This window comes from Cololabis saira, chromosome 10, assembly GCF_033807715.1.
Source record: "Cololabis saira isolate AMF1-May2022 chromosome 10, fColSai1.1, whole genome shotgun sequence".
Taxonomy (NCBI): Eukaryota; Metazoa; Chordata; class Actinopteri; order Beloniformes; family Belonidae; genus Cololabis; species Cololabis saira.
In genome coordinates this window covers 24,789,138-24,810,742 of record NC_084596.1, presented here as the reverse complement: position 1 = coordinate 24,810,742, position 21,605 = coordinate 24,789,138, and the positions used below count along the sequence as shown (strand labels likewise).

Here is a 21,605-nt window from a genome sequence, read left to right as displayed (position 1 = left end):
TACTAAGTACTTCTCTGACTCAACTGGTACAGCAGCCTTTAGTAAAAGCCTTATTTCTTTGACATTTTTGCATATGAACTTCTCTTTTAAGGTCCTGTCAGTGCATTTCAGATGAGTTGCCGTCTCAACTTCCTTTTATTATTTTTTTGCTATTCTGATGTACATTTGCTGGTATACCTCATTGTCTGGTTGGTCAAAGTTGGGTCACACAGTCTTTAGCTGTCAGATATGTGGCTTCAATTTTGCCTCCAGAGTTATCAGGTTTAAATGATATGATATTATCCAGATTACATAATACATGAACTCTGAAAGGTTCATGTTTGACTCATTTACTGCAAGGGATAGGTCTCGTGGCTGCAAAACAACCCCAAATTTTCAACCCTCCACCACAGAGCATGACAATGGGCAAGATGTTTCTGCTGAAGTGCTGTGTTTGGTTTTCGCCAAACACAATCCTGTGGTTTGTGCTGATGCAGCGGCATCTGAACGCCTTCCAAACAAACCATATTTGGTCAGTCTTCCTTTGATGGTGCTAATTTAACTTGGTTAACATTTAACTTTAAGATTTAACATGTTCAGTGAAGCCTTGTAGGGTCTGAGATGTACCATTTGAGGTTGAGCTGTTTTTCTCTAAGCACTGTATGGTCTGAGCTTGGGGTAAATGTGCAGAGACATACACTCATGTGGAGACTGGCTGCAATCTTGAATGAATAGTCTTTTCGCACTGTAAAACACTGAAGTCCGAATGTATTTCTATTATTACATCTGACACTTCTGCATCATATGATATGGCAGATGTAGAATAGCGTCATGATCTGTACGCCAGTTGATGATCGCTTCATCAAGGGCTGACATTTACAAACACCTGGCAGGAAGCATAAGGTGCTACTTTCTCCTTTAGAAAAAACACATGACTTAAAATAATAAGAATGAGTAAATAATTAAAATAAATTCATTTATTCAACATGATACAAAAATTATTTAAAAACCACATTATCTTTGTTCTGTCTTTTTGGTGAAATTTTGTTACCGGTAAATAAAAAAAAAGGACATGGTAAAAATATGTTTATGTTCATATGAGGTTGTATTTGGATGATACTATGGCCCTCTCTGATCAGAATTTTTCTATGATTTTACCACAAAAAACATCTGATTTAAGGGGGGGGTACAACATTTTGCACTATATTGTCTATAATGCCACTTTCGTCTTAGACCATGTAGCCTATTTTGATGATGTGTACTCCAAAGATTAAACTCTAAAGACAGAGGTGATGGCTCTTCCGAAAACAAACAACAAGAATGCTGTTCTCCAGAATATGAACAGTTCACTCTTAGTTTGTGGGATTTTTTTTTTTTGGGGGGGGGGGGTTTGCAATCGGCAAGACCTTCTTAGAACATGATCAAGGATATTTTCAAATTTTTAAGTTGATAACTGAAATTGATAAGTTCATTGAATGATGGGTTCATAAGTATTGTTTAATCTCATTATCAGTCCTCTGATGTACTCATATACAGTATACCATGATCCTTAAAAACCGCCATCATAAAGGAGTGTTGTCGAGGTTTTCAGAGGAGCTTAACTTCACAAAGCAAATGGCTTCTTTAACCTTTTTTTTTCTAAAATATCGGTTAAACAGCCACTGATTATTTAAGCATCATCTTTACAGCACAAAATGAGTTACTTATCTTAGAGAACTTGTATCACATTGCAGGTGCAGGCGGCTTATTTTACCTTCCATCTGTCAGTGGAGTTGTTTGCTTCAGTGTAGCTGTGGGAGAGCTCCCAAGGTCCATGTTAAAAGGGGGCATGACCGCCCACTGTTATGCTAAGAGAAACTTCATTACCGAGCTAATGAACAGCACTAATCTTCAGATAACAGACTCACTGTTTCTATCATCGTGATGAATGAGCTGTAAAGCTGAGTTGGGGCTTGTGTGGAAAGCCTGCCGCATTCTGACAGTTCTCCAAGTCTGAAAATAAAGATGACTCTACATTCATACATAAAATCAGTGAATGAGAAAAACCAGGGTTGCTGATTAGCTAAATAATCATCAGGGATAGTTGCAGTTTTCTCAAAAACTCCACTGTGCTTTCCACCACTCAGAAAAATGCAGTCTGAATGCATGATGTAATACGTGTTTGATCTCAGTTCACATCTTGCTCCTCTTGCCTGGAGACATGCAAGTGAACTTTGTGTCAGCCAAACAAGGCCTGGCCATGTACGAAGTGCCATTGCTACAGCCATGATCAGGAGGATAAATAAGTTAATTTTTAATGAAGCATATTATCCCCCTGCCCTGGGGCAGAGAGCCTCTTCTGTGGTACATTCTCTGGCGTGACCAGGGCTTATTATCTTTATTAGCCTGGGAACACTTACACGGTTCCTTCTAAAGGCGCTATTCATTTTCTGATAGCTCATTAAGACATTAATCTCTAAAATCCTCTCAGTGGCAGATTAAATCACTATCTCCCCATTGGAAAAAGGGCGACATTCAATGTCTCCGCATCTAAAAAGTACAACAGTGCATTATCTATCCGTCTGCTTCGATGAGTCCAGCATCGTTTCTTGAGCCTTTCGTATCTGAACTGTTTTCTCTTTTGTGAAATTGATAAGATCTGCAGAAACAGACAACCAAATCAAAATCAGTTTTCACAGGTGAAGTCCAGGCAATATCCAGGGAATGAGATCCAGACATTATCTGAAGTTGTCTGCTCATGCATGGCTTATAGCAGAAGATATTCTCCATATCAGAGGGATGCTCATTGCTAGTGATACTGCCTGGGCTGAGTGTACAAGAGACAGAACGTGGGTCTTAAGGGGAATACTGACAAAGAAATGTTTTCTTTAAACTAGCAAGCATTTCCACCAACCTATCATGAATATTTGATTTTTTATTGTTATTTATGCGTAACTAATTTAGATGTATTTATAACATTGCTGTGAAGGCTCTGCTCACATGGACAGGTGCAAAACAACATGCAGACTTTGCATCAAGGATGTTGCACATAATTGCAGAAATTCTGGCTTGATGTGTTTGGACATTTTCTCACTTGTATTAAAAAATATATCATGTATAAATACAATCAAGGTTTTAATATATTTGTGTGAAATATGTCTGTGAAAAGATTAGAGAAGAAATACAAAAACTGATGATGATAGATGGGAATTTGCATATAAATTGGGAGAAAAAAAATACTCTTCCATGTTTACACTTTTTGTATTTCAATGCAAGTTTAAACATTCGTATCATGTTGCTTTGGAGGAAGTATGCCTGATAAGAGTGTAAGAAGTCATTAAAAAAAGAAGGTTATGCTTCTCAGAGGAGGAGAAGTCAATGCATGGATAAACATTTCCTGAGTCTAAGCTGGAGGGATGTGCGGCGCAGAAGTGTGAATACAGCCACGAAAATACAGTTCATTTTTGGTAACAAACACCATCTGTCAGGATCACTGGTGAGCTCATCAAGAAAGTGAAGCACCCCAAACTCCATACCACCCACTCACTCATTTGTCGGTTTCTTTCACACACATTTCAGTCACAAAATCTGTTTAAGCCTAAACTATTTGGAAATAAATGGGTTTGCTTTGCCAGCTGGTCAAAGAACATGATTAGGTCAATGTGAAAAGAGGGAACATTTTAGTAGCTAGCTTTAGTGTATTTTGCCTCGTCTTCTGTACCAGCACACGAGAGGAAACAGCAATGCTTTGTGTATGCATGTGCATTTATGTGTGTTTGTGTATGTGCTAAACTGACCCCAAGGGAGTCTGAACATGATTTCAGATCTACAACTGCTATTGTTTTATCTTTCATCCATGAAACACATACATACACACACATCTGTGGAAAGCATGAAGAGCACTCAAGGAAAATCAGTGCTTCCCCATCCACCCAGCCCACTATTTCACCCTCTCCCTCATTTATATATACACACAAACATGTGCACACTAATTAATAACACTAACAAATAAAAGTGGTAGAAATATGTCTATTATGTCCTTACATGAGATTTTGATGTGGCTCAATTTAACTCAAAACCATCTTTCAAATACCAATCCCTGCTTTATGATGTTATTTGGTTGTTGGTGTGCTTTTGCGGAGATGTGAGCAGCATAAAGTGAACCTCTCTTTAAAGCCCATAAAGGCAAGAGGCAGCTGTTCATACTGCTAACAGAAACACATTCCTGACATGAATGGCTACTTTGACCAGTCTACCCCAGTATTAGTGGGATTACCTTGGAATTACTCCAATTCAAGTCCGGCCTCCTGTTTCTCTAAAAACAGCACACATCTGCCTTTTATCTGTTATAAAACCTGCAAGAAGAGGAGCACAGTGTAGGTCAAGGGTGATGTCCCCAACAGTTGGAGGATGTAAGGTGCCAGAGGTGAAGTGAGGTGAAGAACAAAATGTCTGAGACGGTGGAAGCAGTGGAAGGATAATGCCTTCAACCTGCATGATTTCATAAAAGGAAGTAAAAAAAGACATGGCAGTACAGCTAAATGATAATAAAAAGTCTGAAGTTCAGAGAAGATAAATGTAAGATACAAACCAATGATTCAATCTACCGTGAGAGAGAATGGTTAGAAGGGTATGCGGGGGATTTGCTGCTTATATGTCCTGGCAGGCTGGATAGAGCCAATCCACCCTTAAAGCTTTCCAGCCATGGTTCTGGGCTGAATAGCGCTCCTTGGAAGTGGCGTGTGTAGAGGCTGACTGGTCAGCATATGTAGTGGTTGAGTCTCGGGGTGCGGATATTAACAGTATGATTGCCATTTCCCTTAGCTTTTCATCTGGAGCTCAAGGGAATGAGCGGGAGTTCCCTGGGGCAGAGCAGGGTTGTAGGAGAAGGAACAGGAGGATCAGGGGTGGCTTTGGCTAGGCATGAAGATGTGGATAGATCTGGGAGAACTGAGTCACATTTTCAGACTCACATGATATGCAGGATGATCTCTTTGCTGTATCAGGCTCTGTAAAAACATATTTTTTCACTTTTTTCAGTGTGTGTATGTATATATTTATACATATATGTTAGTCTTTTTATTCTCTCCTGCTTACTGTTGAGTGGGCTACCTTTTTCCATGCAGCTTGGCATTTTTTTCCATTTTCCCTATGGTTCTTATAGTACTTTTTTTAGCGCATTACTTTGAAAGGCTCCCTCGGCGCATGGTCATCAGAGGAGAATGGCTGTCATTACCCAGCATTATCATTTCCTCCCTAAGCAGTATCCTGTAAGGCCTTTATGATTAAGATTCCCCAGCTCATCTCTGGGAGCGTAGTTGGGAAACACCAAGAATCTCTGGTGTGACAGCTGGCTATAAATTCAAAAGGAAGTGGTGGGAGCAGCTACCCATGGAAACTAGTGTAAAAGATACACAGAATTTAAAATTTTGCATGACTGCTATGAAGTTAACCATCAGAGCGACATGGAATGCCAGTGACTCAGAGTTCTGATACCACAGCCATATAAAAGCCTTAACTACAGTACCAGAGATTAAACTGTTATTCAGTAATATAACAAGAAGTCTTTACAACTTGTCCAGGTTTCCAAGCAGTAATGAGTATTTTAAAGATGGTTAAAGATGGTGTCCAGACTCATAAATTGTTCTTTATTGAAAGCAGCAAGTTCAATGGTTATGACTTGAGGTTCATAGTGTTCATAACACTGGAGTGCACCACCCTTTCCTCTTGACCCTGAGACTTAACTTTAGATTTGTCATTTAGAGCAGATTGACCAGTCTTCACTGAATTCAAGGAAACTAGACATTAAGCTGATGCAACGTTAAGATTAAGATTTTTTTTCCCATCTCCTTATTGATGCCAATACCTAGGCCTCTATGCTGGGGGTTGTGATGGGGTTTTTTGATGGGATGATGGGTGTGTGGGGCATGAGTCACTCCTTTCACTGCCTCAGATCGCCTAGAGCTCAACGCTAGCCAGGAACAGAGAAGCTGGCGTTCCCGCTGTAGCACAGTTGAGCAAATAAAGCCAGACATTCCAATAATATTGAAAAATACAGTGGAAGGATAAGCAGGGATGATCATGATCCTCTTTGTCTCGTCTCAAGCTGATATGCAGGAAAAAATGACAAACTGGGTGAGGAAAGAAGGAAAGAAATCAAGGAATAATTTGGATTGGCTTTAGTTTCGGTGGGAATGCAATTTCAGCTCAAACTCAAAAGATGCAAACTTTTGTTTTATAACAACACCACAGAAGGATGTTCTGTTGTAGACGGCAGATGCACATTACCATTGCATAAGTGTCCAGGTAATGAGTGCTTGAAGCAGTCAGTCCATTTTTATTTTTCAATTAACTTCCTGCAGGATGAACGTGTGCGTACATTTTATGCATGATGAACACACACGTGGAAGACAACGCACTTCATTAAATACCAGTCCCATTGACCAGTGGTCAAAGTGACAAAGCCCCTCTCTTTTTTTCATGGCTAATGTGGCAATTAGAGCTGAACCTGGAACAGTCAGTGCAGGCCTGAGGACTTGGAGCCGACTTGCCTCTCACTGATTGAGCGAATTACAGTTTAGATTTGAAGCACCAGTGACAGCACCCTCAGTGCATATTTCTAAGTAATTTTAATCCTTAAACTGCAGCAAGTTATGTAACCAAGAGTTTACATCAAAGTATTTGACTCACCCCCACGAAATGAAACATTTATAACATTGCAGCACTTTTTTTTTTTTAACCCACACAGATATCTGAAAGCACTTTGAAGTTAAGAAGGCAAGCATCACTTAAATCAGTTTCACTCAGAGGAGGCTGGTCACATGGACAACACAAGGCTGCATTCTATTTTCTGCACTTTACATGTCTCTGTGCACTGAGGATCTTACTTGTTGTCTCTGAGCAAGTAGCACCATAATAATAGTTTTATGCACTTTAAAACATCTTTTCTCAAAGTACTTCGGCTCTTTCGGCTTTTGACTCTTAGACAATGACAGAGAACACTAAAGTGTTGCATAAATACAATCCCCAATACTTTGAGAAAGACTGCACACTCTAGGAAAGAGATAATCATTTTACATGGTAGACATTTTTGAGTTTATCACACTGATATAGCTTTTGAAGTGGGTTTAGTTAAGGATCCAGGTGTTGCTCATCTTGGTCAAGAGACAAAGCTTTCCAGGATACCTAAACGGAATATCAGGCAGTTATTGCTGTATCAGATGTTGTTCTTGAAACTTTTAATATTTAAAAAAAACGCAAACTTCGTGCCATCTGAAAGGTTCAATTACAAAGAGATGAACAGGGGAGATCATTCATCTTCCTCAGTGTCACCGGATGATTCCAGTGGTGGATATGCCATGTGTGGGGACATACATTCAAAGGAACTACTTAGGCGTACCTGATGTTCACTTCCTCTTGACTATAATGGATGGTTGAAGAAGTGTGTGCATGAATGTGTGGGAGGGTGAATGGGAGAACAAAAGGTATGAATGTGAGTTCATTTCTGTATCCTTCATGCTTGTCTGTCTACAAGGGCATCCTGACACCTGCCAGTGCAATGAGCCATGTGGTGTTTGAGTGCACACAGGTGGAGTGTGTGTTTTCAGTATTCTGGTGAGGATGTGTTTGTCTAAACTGTTGAACTGGGCCTTTAACGTCCCCTACAGATTTAGGCTGCTTTCTTCTCAGGTCTCTACTACATCTTGAGAACTTGTCACATTGGCTTCAGGAGGTCACCATCCTCCCAGGGCCCCATTTGACAATATATTCCTGTGCATACACAAAGTGTATAAATTTTAATCTACACGAGGAGATTAATAGTCTAGACAAATTCCATTGCACGGATCTGCACTCAGGAGTTGCCGTGTTGTAATGCCGGTTACTAGTGTACACTGCCGGCCAAGTGTTTTGAGCCCTTGAGCCCCCTTGAGTGGACTGACAGTGATCCTTTATGAGTCAGGGGTTCACTGTGAGTGGTTGCCTGTGAACCACAGGGGTGGTCTTCAGAAATGTGATTTTGTGTGCGCTTGTCTGCATGCTCCCGTGTGTATTAGTAAACACATGTAGAGACATACAGATATAAAAGGTGGTGTCATGGACAACAGCACATACACAACTGGAAAGTTATACAACGATATAGACTTTTTGTCTTCTGCTCTCCACTCCCTCACCCTTTCACACCCATTTAAAATATATCGCAAAAAGACATAAGGCATTGTTTGAGTGCTTGGAAAGGTAAATGTTCATGTTACGTGGTGACAGTGAAGCCTTACAAAACACAGTGACCCACATAGCTTTAGCATTCTTCTGCCTGAAAATGGTGTCAGGATACCCATGATCCATAGCCACCAAGTAGACCATCAGTCTTTTATGTCCAAAGGTCTTATTGTAGGCAGTCTGTTAGCAAATAATGCTGGGTTTGCCGAAGGATAAAAAGAAAAAAACTTAGCCACTAAATGGATGTATGGCTCCAAGGGCTCAGTGCCATACCACAAATAAACCGCTTACTGCAGTTCAATCGTGTGAACTATGTAGTATGTCTTAGTTCAATACAGTTCGATCAAAGGCAATATTTAGAATTTGTATGTTGAAAAGTAAGTCTCATTATCAGTGTTCATTTCGCTGATTTTTTTAAATGTATTTTCTACATTTGTTCAACTGTTTCTTGCAGTTTCATTTTTTTTTTTCACATTGAGCAAACTCCCCATACTTGCCAGATGTTTCTCGTAAGTACTAGTTAAAATTCCCCTGTAACATTTCACTGGAATCCTTTTTTTCCCTCCCCCCCCTCTCCTTTTCTTTTCCCCTTGACTACGTCATTCAATGATCTGATTTGTTATTTTGAGCCATTCCTTGGTGGATTTGTTCATGTGCTGAAGATCATTATCCATTTCTAAATCAACTTCCGCCTTGACTTTGTCTGATTTCACATTATCTTTGAGCACCACTGATGCAAAATCTAGAACTGAACCAATGACAGCAATCTGCCTGAAGTCACAAAGCAATCTCAAACCAACATGTACACTTCCTATTTTGATGTTTTCTTTGTTACTGATATTTGTCAGGTATACAATTTTACAAGTCACCCCACTTTTTCTAACAAGCTGCAAGCACATGCCATTGAATTTCCACTGCATAGCCTTGAGGTAAATGATCGATTCCATTTGTCTTGATGAGGGATATTCGTGCTCACACTTAAAAGCCCATCTGTTTTCTTCTTATAGCCCTCTGTCATTTCGCCCTCCCTTACTTCCCTCTGTTTTGCTGTCTTCATTCATTCATTTCATTTCTCTTCGTTTTTTCCTTCTTGTCGTCCACTGTGTTTTTAAGATTTACACATGAGCCGGTTTATAAAGCATGGCTTATCTGCTAACGTTGTCTTATTATGGCAACAATATATCATACCATTATCTCCCTGTTCTCCTGGGCCTTTTGAGCCTCAAATTCCTTTAGTACAGTTTTTTTTCTTCTTGTAAGGTCATACAGTTCTACATGATATGGTGACATTTTCAAAAATAAGATTCTATGCCTAATAAAGTTGGACTGTGCTTTTGTAGATCATTCAAACTGATATAACTATAACACAAAATGAGAACAAAATAAAAGTTATATATTATGCTTTTCCTGACTTTCACATGTTTAAAATGGACCTAAACTGTAATATGCCCTAGTTTTTAGGCCATCTAGCTGTCAATTTAAGAGGTATGCAATTGACTAAGCAATAAATTGAAGATTTTAAAGATTAGGCGGGAGGTTCTGGTATGTCTGATTGTTTTTCTTTTTTTTTTAAACAACTTCCTGCTCATAGAAGCATAATTTGCAAATGCAGTTTGGTCCTTTAAGGATAGCCTTACCTAGAGGGTGGTTCGGGTGGAGACGCCAGGACCCAGCTGTGATGAAGCCCTTGGAGTCTGTAAAGCTGTGCTCATTTAGCCAACACACAGTTAGCACAGGCTGCCTGCTGCATGGCCAAGATAAGTCATTGGAACCTTCCAGGCCAAGTCACAGCTAGCTTTGAATGTTTTTTCTCACATGTTTTCTCTTTAGAATCAGAAATTACCGTTAAGTCTGTATTCACAGCTCAGATTCCAAGACAGTGGTGACTGTTAAGAAGCTAAAGCGATAACTTTAGTGCAACTTTTTTGGAGCCTGCCACCAGTGGTCAGTCAGGAAACTGCAACTTAAATTACTTTGTGGTCTCCAGACTTTCAATGTTGATGTAACGTCTTGACCTATACACACAGGGGAGGAATGGTTATCTCTACCCCCTTAGATGGGTCCAGTTTGAAAAAACAACAACAACAAAAAATTTACTGTTTTAGGAGCGTAACCAATAACAAGCAAGCAGAACGTTGGGAGAGAAATTAAGAATGTAGGTGGCGATGCACGACTAACAAGCTCAGAGTTTTTGTGTAGCATTCAATGTATAATGACTATGTTGGTGCCTGATCTATATGAACAGTGTAGATATGTTTTGTGTCACAAATGCATACTGTGGGTATTTTATCAATGTTTCATGTTTTAAAAAAGTTGGGCTAGCTAGAGTAATGTGCAGGGGTACACGGTAATGCGCAAAGAATCTTAGGCACATCTTTTTTTCTTGTACAGTATAGCAATCCATATTCACTGTTCACTCTCTTTACTCAGAAACATACATCTTAGTTTTATGCACCTCTGGTTCCGATACTGAAATAAGACACAGAAAATAGAGTAATAATATCGGAGGGAGAAACCAATTTATTGGTTGGTCAATCTTTGTAACTTTTTTTTCACAGTCGCCACATCAGATCACATCACATCACCTCAAGATATACACAGATCAAAACTACAAAATGTTCAGAACAAAATTACTACGAGCAAAGGTCATTGTTTAGGGGGGGGGGGGGGCGACCTTCCTAGGAAACAAACACAGATTTAACTCTTTTTAAGCAGACTGTCCTAGACAGTTGTGTGCAGTGATATTGATAAGGACTCCATTCTACATAAGTTGTACCAAGCCAGGTTACGGTATTTTCTGCTCATCTTGTTGCGATGCAATATTCTGGTGGGAAAAACTGCATCCTGGCTTGCACGTGAATTCTATTTTTGGCACCATCCATCAAAGTTGTCAGGGTACTCATGAGCCATTGTCACCATCTGCACCATTTGTCTGATTAGAAGCAACATGTAAACAAACATTGTTTGGTTAAGGATAAAAACATGCTGCATGGATGTAAGGCTTTAAGGTCTCAGTACCACAACACACTTAATCTACAGTACGTTTGTGTTTCTGAGGTACCATCTACATTCTCCTCATGTGGTATGAAAACTAGTATAGCGTATTTAAAAAAATTCAGTTAAAAATAATATATACCTATTCTTTCTTTTGTTAATTCTTTGGCATCCTTGGAAGATTAATTTAATCTGATTTGATTTAATTACAGGGAAGTATGATATTGCTAACCATGTCTAATTTTTTTTAGGGTTTCTCTTATGTCAGTTTATTTTAATTTTTATTTATTTATCTTATTTTGTTTTCTTAATTTATTTTTATTTCTTAATTTTTTTGTTGCAGCTGTTTTGCGTGTCCTGTATTTTAGTTTATTACTTTATTTTTCCTATTATTATTGTCTTCAGTCAGAGTTTGATTGGTAATCGGTACTTACTTTGGGACCTGTTTATAATTACGTATTTTGCAGTGTGTGTGTTTTGGGGTGTTTGTTATGTTTTGTGTCCTTATTTATTTTATTATTATTTTTATTGTTTTATATATATATTTTATTCATTTTTTTTTTGTGTGTATGGTAAAATATAAACGGGGTATTCTGTCGAACCCTTTAAAAGAAATGTTTATTGTGTAATATAATTTACATGGATTACCCAATAAAGAAACATGTTAAAAAAAAATATATATATATACATTATATTACATTTTTTTGTACAGGACTACTTCGGTCATTTTCAAAAAGTGCCTTTGAGAACGTATAGATGTCATGCCTGCTCCTCCCACACTACACCGGTCGGCATGGCCAGGCTTCTGATCACCAGTCCTGGCACTACAACTCCCAGTGTCCCCTACTTAGTGCTCCCCATCATGGATTGCATCTTTGCCCTCATCATCACCCTCATCCATTTTACCTGTTATCCTTCCTATTAATACCCTGCACAGACCCAGCTCATTGTGTAGTGTTGTTTGTTCCACATGACTTGAGTTTCCGCCTACACCAACTTGTTTTCGTTATCAAACCTTACTTTAGTCACGTCTGCTCTTGTGTCAGCCTTCTGCTTTAAAACCTGACAACAGATGGTTTGTGTCACTGGATAACACCACAGTTCAGTTATAAGTAGGATAAGTATCAGATTAAGTATTGTCCCTTTAGGAGAAATCATTTTTCTCATGTGTTTTTCTTTCTCTAAAATGTTTACCACACTGACTAAAATGTCTGTAGTTGCCAGTAGTTTCCGCATTTACTAAATTATTCCATGATCTGATCACTTCTTCATGACCATTTCATTATTCATGTCCTTAGCATCGTTATTGTTTTGATAATCAACTCCCACTTTCACTTTGATTGACTTCACATTATCTTGGAGCACTACTGACGCAGAACCTATTATTGAACCAATCTGTGCATTACCTGAAGGAGGAAAACGCTCCATTAGAACATTAGATACCCAGCACCGTTCTTCACAGTTATGACATTCTTTTCCTTAAAATCGGATTTACTGTGTTGGTAAGCGTTTTTGGGAAGTCCCTATCATGGTATATGTCACATTTCAGTGAAATTGTAACCACATGCAGGATACCATGGGAGGCAGGAATAATCAGTAATAAAGTATTTTATTGCAAACTGAAAACATTGTCAGGGTAGGATATCCAAAAACCCCAAAACAACCCAAACCCAAACCAGCAGGCAACAGAAGGAGAAAACAATGAGCCAAATGATGGGATGAGTCATGAGTGGAAAGGGCAGAAATACAAGTATAAAGACAGTGGACTAGAAGGGGAAGAAAGGGAAAGCAGGACAATGTATGGAGAAATGAGCTGATGACACGACCAGTGAAAATCAAACTCCATCACAAGGGAGTACAGTTTTGTTAAAGAAAAAGGAGAAGTCAAGCTAAATGCAACATACCAAAAACAAAAAGAAGTATGAGAAAAAGACTAAAACTAAACAGAAGAAAATTTGATTCCAAAAAACTGCTATCAGAACCATGAAATTTCAACAATCCTTACTGGCATCAACCATTTTTATGTTGTGTTTGTATGTGTCAGTGTATAGCTGTAGAAAGCTCTTAAGATCATGGCATGATGAATCAACACTCAAAAGCAAAGAAAAAACACCAGGCTCTAGATTTCAGAGCTATAGAAATAACTTCCTAAGTGGAGTTGTTGACAAGTGTTGAACTTAAACTGAAACCAAGTAAATGCAAATAGGTGAGCTAATCTCATTAGTCTTTCTTTCAGGCACTGCAGTTATATATGTATACACATGTTCAAGCGCTCTGCGCTCTGTATTTTTAGCTGTTGTAGACACTCACACTTATGTTACTGCCTGTGTAAGTGGTAAAAACTGTGTCAGAGGTCACCTCTGTTAATAAAATATTGGCATGTGGCTGATTCAGAGACCTTGTGAAAAACTAGACTCTTGAACTGCTTTACAGCCCCCCGCTCCCTGCATCCGCCTCCCATCAAGTGCTTAGCAGGGGAGCTGCAAGGTCAAAGCAGTGGTGTGAGTTAAGAGAGAGGCAAACAAAGAGAATGAGTGAGAAGGAAAGCAAGACACCGACCCCCTACCTACATTCACAACACCTCCTTAATATGGCAGTGGTCTAACCTCAGCCATGTAAGTCCATGTAATTGTACGCAGAAGGCAGAGCAGGTGTCTAAAAGCTTATTAGAAATGTTCCAAAGTTGCTCATGTAACTCCTGACTAAGGGTAAGCTACACTGTAAACAGATTGAGATTCTACCCTGCAATTTTAGGTCAGTTTTACCTCAGGGGCATGGAAGTACAATGAACACAACTGAATAAGTATATCACTTATCAGTGTTTATAGTGATTACAAGACTGCTGTCAGTCTGGAGAAACTGTTTTGTCAACTTAAGTAGTGTGACAACTTGCTAAGCCCTGGTATACATTAGCACATATCCATGGTGGATTAAAGCCATGCAGTGAAGCTTTGGCCAAGAGTTCTATCCTGGTATGCACAATACACAGAAATATACATACACGGGCAAGCCAAGAACATGCTATGATAGATAGGTTTCCTGCATTAACTCATTGACTCTTAGCTTTTCTCTTTATGGAAGTATTAGCTGGGGCAACCCTGTTTATTATGGTCTGTATGAGCATTTTGCCCACCAAGAACAAGAGAGAGGACAGAGCCTAATCAGGTGAAAAGAAAGAGGACCGAATGAAAACAGTTTGCATCTTATCTTTGCATAGGTTTGAAGATTTAATCTATGATGTAGCACTGCCTGTATGCTGGCAACTCAAAGAAAAAAAAAACTAAAAGAGAGAATGCGAAAGACAGGAAGGAGATGAGACCTAAAACCTGACCTTATTGTTCAGAGAACCATCATGCAATTTTCTGTCCTCCAAACCTTTCTTCAAAGAAATTATGGACAATATGTTTATTATCCAACTCACTATTTTTCCATCATTATTTCTCTATTTGTCCCTCCCTTCCCTTCTCTCTGCATCTACGTTTGCTGCAAACCACCTCTTACACTTGTGGTCAGGCTTGATGGAAGCAGCTGTTGTTCCTCTTTCTCCTCTGGGAAATTGAGGTTTCTCCAAACACTCAAGCTGCCCATTTGGAGAGACAGTAGTAGCAAAAGATACTATGAACCAATTTTCACATACTTAGCCAGCACAGATGTCAACAAGTTCCTGTAACTGTGTTTACTTCAGAGTGACTTGGATAGTCAGACGTACAGATTCACACGATCCTGTTTACTGCAAGTTTAAATGAAGATATGAGAGCTAGCAGAACCCTTGATTTATATGTTTACACACCAAAATATTCATCTCTGAGCTATTGAGTTGATTTTCTATCTGTCATTGTTTGTTGCTTATCACATAATCTTTTTTTTATATACATAATAAAATAGCATATGTTTTTAACTGCTGGAGAGCATATGTCTTTGAAGATTGCTGTAATGGGATAAGAATGTCAATGTGCCGCTGCATAGCCTTAAAGTCGCCTGGCGTGATAGATTTCATCTGGCTTGACTCGAGTGATAGGATATTCATCCTCCTTTTAGTTAAAAGCACAACTGTTTTCTTCTTCTAGCCCTCTGTGTCATTTCTCGTTTCCTCTCTTCCCACTGATGCTGTCTTACTTAATTTTCCGTTCTTGCCCCCCACTGTGTTTTTGGGGATTAACACATGAGCCAGTATATAAAGCATGGCTTATCTGCTAACATTGTTTTATTATGACAAAAACATGTTCCATTATCCTCCTGTTCTCCTCGATTTCTTTGTGCCTCAACTTTCTTTAGGACAGTTTTTTTTCCTGCCAAATCCTACTCTTCTCAACTATTACTGGCTGATATATAATGCAACACAATAAATGTATATGTGTGGTATTAGTTACATTACTAGAAAATATAAAACATTAACAAGCATTGAAATTAACCATTTCAATGTCACTCTTTTCATGTATTCATTTATGAATTTTATATTTGAGGTACAGGATTCTCTATTCATAGAAAAGAAAAGCCAACAGAACATCTAGTTACATGTAAACACTGTTTGGGAGGAAAACGTGCCATTTTCTAAGTCTACCATAAAGAGAACATTTCACAGGAGCACATACCAGGGGTTAAACATAAAGTATAATGCATGTGTCTCGAGAACAGAAGGCCAGATTATACTTTGCCCAAAAAGTGTCTTATAAAACAAGAGCAGTTCTGGAATAGTAATCTTTGGGTTAAACTAAGATTAACCTGTACCGGGAGGATAGAAAACAATTTTATGATCATGTAAAACACACTGGAGTAGTCTGCGGTAATATGCATGGCTTCCAATGGCACCGGGTCACTGGTGTTTACGGATGACAGACGCAGCCAGGTGAATTTGGATTTTCTCAGAAATACGATTACAGCAAAGTCCACTGGCTGCTACAGACTGTCAAAGACCCAAAAGATTTACTGAAAGCAAGTTCTTTTTTCTCTGCCTTTAGGTTTGTTTTCACTGAATGAATTGCAGCTCAGCTCATACAAAGTTAGATTTATGTGGCCATTGCAGAATAGCTTTACCTCCAAAATCTCCATCTCCAAATTTGACCTGGCTGCTTCCATAAACACCAGTGACCTGGTGCCAGTGGAAGTCATGCATATTCCTTCACTGCTCCATTGGGTTTTACGCGATCATGAAGACAGTTCTTTCAGCCATAGACCTTGATGGAGTGGTATCCACTCGCCTCGGTATAGTTCTGATTCAGTTCCACAGGTGCCATGGTGTGGGGGCAGAGCATCTTGTTAGCACAAAATCCAGGGGAGATTTGAGATTAGCCAGCGTGCCAAGGCCGGCCAACAGGGGAACTATCCATATAGCAACAATTGTTTTGGGTCGGGCCGAATCCAGTAATTTTCCGTCTGCCTTAAAGTCTCTCCGGTACATCTCAATGGCGATCAGCCGAATTTTTGGTCAATTTACGCCAAGCCGAGCTTGCTACTTCTCCAAGGTCTTTTCCATCCCACCAATGAGTTCAAAAACCACAGCTAGCCTGCGATTCTGTTTGAGAATCGCATCCAGTTTGCGATTTTGCTCACACAATGTCTTAGAGTGTTGACAGCACAACATATTCCATCACATAGGCCAGGCAGCCTTGAAATGGCCAGAATAGCTGCTGACGTTGTCCAAATGTATCGATTTGCCAGGTAACCGCCAATTCCAAAAAGCAGAAATCCTGTTGTCAGAAATCCAATTGCGTATCTTCAACATCCTCGGCCGACAGTATTGACAGACACATGATCCTCCACTTCTGCCATGAGTCCATCGTGTATCCAGCCACAAACATCCCGTTTTGGCAAGAGGGCTTGTTCATTATTAAGTAATACCAGGTGCACATAAACTTGCTCTTCAGGTTTTGTTCCGTGTTTGGTTTCTATTTGTTTGGTTAGGTTAACAGACACACATACTTCAGTGGGGATGTCACTTCATGTTTTCACCAGAATTCTTCCCATGAGCAGAGAAAGACAATGTTACCATTTGGCAAGATACACCTGCATCATCGGCCCTTCAACTTGATTCCGATTCTACTGTATACTAATGCTGTTACCTTCTAATAGACTGCTTTGGTTTTTATTTTAGTAAGTTGATTGAATCCTGGTTCATGAAATATTGCAGTATTATGGCATTGGTTCTGTAACTGCACACTCCCATCCAAAATGTTTACGATTTGCAACCACACAACTTAGAATGGTAAATAAGGACTTTATAGTCAATAAATTAAAGAAAGATGTGATGCAGTATCCTTGTAAATGTGCCCCTGTCCCCCTGCCATGAATGATTAATGAAAACCAGTGATATCTGAATGGGCAAACCATATAGGATCATTAATGACAAAAGGAAGGATAACAGTTGTTCCTAAAGTGAAATGTGTGCTATCTATCAGTCCTGGTCAAATAAGCTCAAAATACTACTTTACCAGAAATTCACCATGTGATTTTACTGCATCCAGTTATCTTCCTGAACAACACCATGTATTCTTAAATATCTGACATAAATGAAAAGTACACTTTGAATAGTTGACATCGACATATCTGTCATAATTGGTTGTATGGCAACGATCTGCAGCATTAATTAGCCAGTTGGCTAGCCCAGAGCACAGCCGTCTTAGTGTTGAGTGGTCCCTTTCAAATTCTGTTTTCTGACATCTCCCTGATGAGATGCAGCCCATTTCCATTGAAACAATAACAGCAATCTGATTTGGGATGAATGATGTCTTTGTCTATTGTCTGCTGGAACAACACAAACAATTGGCACAAGAAACTCTTCTCTCCAGAGCTCTGACTATCCCTATTCACACGTGTATGCTTGGAGACCCGAGAGCATGATTAGGGATGGGTTGACATTGAGTCCTTAAAGCAAATGTATCTTGAGGGATATTTTTGGAAAATTCAAAAAAAGGAAAGGTTGGGAAAATCCAACCAAAAAGCTTTCTCTTTTATATCAGAAAGAAACCCATTTGAACAAACATGAATTTCTTATGTGGTGTGTGTGCAGTAAATCTTGATGTTTTATGGGAATTCAATCTGTTTGACAGCCAAGTCATGACAAAGGAAATGTAATTTAAGGAGACACCTAAATTTTAAGGAGACAGCTAAACTCTAGACAGCTTGTACACACAATGGAAAGAATCATTGTAAACTTGGCCTGATTTTTTGGGCTGTGACAGTTTAAAGAAAGAAAAATTGGCACTGGGCATTGGAACTGTCAGTACTCCCTTAAACTAGAATTTCCTCTTTTACCATACACATACTGTCTCACTCAGTGTTTTACCACTTTATGCTGTCTCTCTTAAGACACTCACAAGGTTGGCCAGAGTTGCTCATTTGAGCTCATGGATAAACACTTTCTTCTCTGTTGCACCTTAACTGGAACTCAGGGTGGAACAAGAGGGTGTTAATATTCCTCTTATTCTCTGATCTACTTAGCTGGGCTGGGATGGGTCGAGATGGGACTTATGTAGAGGAGTTGTAATAAGGATGGGCAATGAGCAGCTGAAATACATTTCCACATTGTTGGGATCCACACAGAAAAAGCAACGGAAAAGTTTAGGAAGGCAGTGATTTCAATGATGTCAGCATAAAAGTGTGTGTTTGAGTTTACTTTATTTTTATAGTCATGTTAATTAATGCTGAACATGATCATACATTATTTTATACACTGTATGTTTTTTTTTTCTTTTTGGAAACCCATGCCATGAGTTGATTTAAATGTTAATGTATAATGATAAGCTCCAATATACACATTTTGCAATGCCAAATGCGTCTTAAAGAAATTGAAGCAGATAAGCAAAATTGCAATGGAAAGTTCAACTATTTATCTGTTTTTTTGTTTGTTTTCTCCTTTTTCTTTAATATTCTAGTACATAAAGATGTCACCACCGAATCCAAGTCAAATGGGAGACAACCTGGAGGTGACACCAAGCAAGAAGCCCCCCAAAAGCCCCCCTCAGTGAGGGTCATAGGGGGCTCGCCACCTTCCTGCTGGCTACAACCTTGCAGCCTTGTACTGCTTTTCGCTGGACTGTGCTTGCAGTGGATGCTGTTCTGATGACAGAGCTGTCTGTGAATCAACCCTTCAGGAACCAACATGCACACAGGCACTCGTATCATAAACATCTTGCAATTATATTCTTTAGTCCTGCCCTCAGCCTACATAGACGGATGGTGATGAAGGGGGGAAAAAAGCAGAAATATAGAGTAGGTCTGCTTGTGGACAGCATAGTAGGAGCCTGCTGAAAAGTTGGCTAATGCTGGAACATCTTCTCCTGCAGGATGATCATTGTGGTTGTTTGCACAAGCTGAATGCATGCATGCTCATCTATAAGGAATAGAGTTGATGTTTCAAATACACTATTTGGGGCTAGATGTGTGCTGGAGCCTCACAGCTCCTTGTTTTACTGACACAGACACAAACGTTGTGATTCAGAATGGGGCTGCATCGTTCTTAAGAGCATTTACAAATGTACACAATCACTTACAAACATGCGACATACAACAACGCAGCTGTCTTCCTCTTCTAATGTTGATTCTTAAGTATCTTTCAAGCTACACACCTCAAGCCGGCACTGCAGCATTTACCAGCCAGATGGAAGGAATTCAGCTCATTTAAAGATTCAACTCATTTCTTTTTGGGGATTAAGAAATGCATGACAGACTGATACATCAGTCCCAGGTGTCTGGCCCAGAACAGCAGATTTGATATGCTCTAATGGCTGTGTAACTTTGGAGGGATTAGAATGTAATGAGTTCACAGGTACAGCACAGGCTCAATTGCACGGCTGAAAATACTGTGGAGGTAATCTAGGTGCGTATACTGTAGTAAGCAACTGTATATAGGTGGAAAGATTTGAAGGAATGTATGAGGTTTGAACTAATAGAAAAAGCTCTTGAGCTGAATGCGTTGTCCGTATCTTTCTCTTTCATTTGGCGATGAATGAGCTATGCTTGTCAACTCTGAACTACATATGCAAAAAAATAGTGTACAGTTTAAATGTATGTCAAAAAATAAAGCAAGAATATGCAATATTTTCCAGATCAAGCCATGACATGAATGGACAGTTGTGGACATTTGAACAAAGTCTGTACATTGTTGCTTTTAGAGTTCCTTGTGCAGCCTTTTATGTGTGTTTGCTAGTTGGATTGCGCATTATTGCACATATAACCTCCAGTTACCACAATTGTTCTTACAGAATTAAGCTCCCACTCTGAGAGGATTAATTATACCTAAGTGGATATTTGTTAAATCCACAATTCTATCCATGATTTTCCAGCAGCGAAATTACTTTTTTCTTCTCTCTCTCTCCTCTCTCTCTCTCTCTCTCTCTCTCTCTCTCTCTCTCTCTCTCTCTCTCTCTCTCTCTCTCTCTCTCTCTCTCTCTCTCTCTCTCTCTCTCTCTCTCTCTAATTGAACAGCTTAAAATCTGAAAGAAAGTAGAATGATAACAGACTGGAATATAATGTAACAGCGGGCCATTTAAATTTTTTTATGATCCATTGTATTGGTCGCCAGTTTGAAGTTCCTTTCTTGTATTTTATTTTCAATCCCTGAAGCCTGCAGAACATTTATTGATATTCCAGGAGTTAAAAATGTCCTTTTAATTATTCTTCATGGCCTCAGAGCAAAGGGGAGCTCAATAAGAAAATAATTATCTTCTACCATGGCGCCCTTTGTATACCTGTCTTTCTGCAAAAGTCAGTGTTGTATTGGCTTTTACTTGCACTGTCTGAATATGGATGATTAATGAATTATCAATGGTACATGGATGCACATGCAAGCCCCGCAAATTCACAAAAAATAGTGTTAAAATAGTTATGAATAATGAAGGTTTTGATAGCTGAATGTGCAACATTTTGTGTTCTAGTTGTTTTCTCCTTAAACATTTTGCTCTAGACCAGTTTTTACTGCACCCTCCTTTTCTCTCCTGTTCCCCCGCATGTGTATAAATGTACATATTTGACATAATTTGCTACTTGGTTTGTGTCATTTTGTCTCTTTTGTATCGGTATGATACAGTGTAGCTGAGCTCAATTAAAAGTGCTCTGCTCTTTTGCTCGTCTCAGTAGTCTCTCATTAATTAATATCAGTTTGAAAACAGTACCGATTTGCTTGGAAAAAACACTTCACGAAAGCTGGACACACCCACGGCCCGTCCACAGGTGCTTTAAGTCCTGATTAGTTGGCAGGGCTGCTGTTTGTGCTTGCACAGACCGTGCTTGAGTGACATCTTCCTGACTCTCATGCACTGCTTGTTAGGACATGACATCTGTTCTGTTAGAACATTATGTCACTTCCAGTAGAGCTCCAGTCATCTTCCACCTCATCTGCCAGTGCAAACACCTATGTCATGTGAAGGCTGTTCAGCATTGAAAGGTGTCATGCTCACATTGTCCCTGTCCAATTAAAATGAGTTAATACATAGCATTAC

The 21,605-nt window shown here is 39.3% G+C and overlaps 1 protein-coding gene across 2 annotated transcripts in view; it reads left to right on the top strand.

The window, feature by feature from the left end:
• Nucleotides 1-21,229, top strand: part of LOC133452684 (glypican-5-like) — a 110,314-nt gene extending 89,085 nt beyond the window's left edge. For both annotated transcript variants that reach the window (XM_061732224.1, XM_061732223.1), the window contains one exon: nt 19,041-21,229. In XM_061732224.1, coding sequence (XP_061588208.1) covers nt 19,041-19,228 — 188 coding nt within the window. In that variant the 3' untranslated portion in view covers nt 19,229-21,229. The remainder of the gene's footprint in view (nt 1-19,040) is intronic.
• Nucleotides 21,230-21,605: the final 376 nt, after the last annotated feature.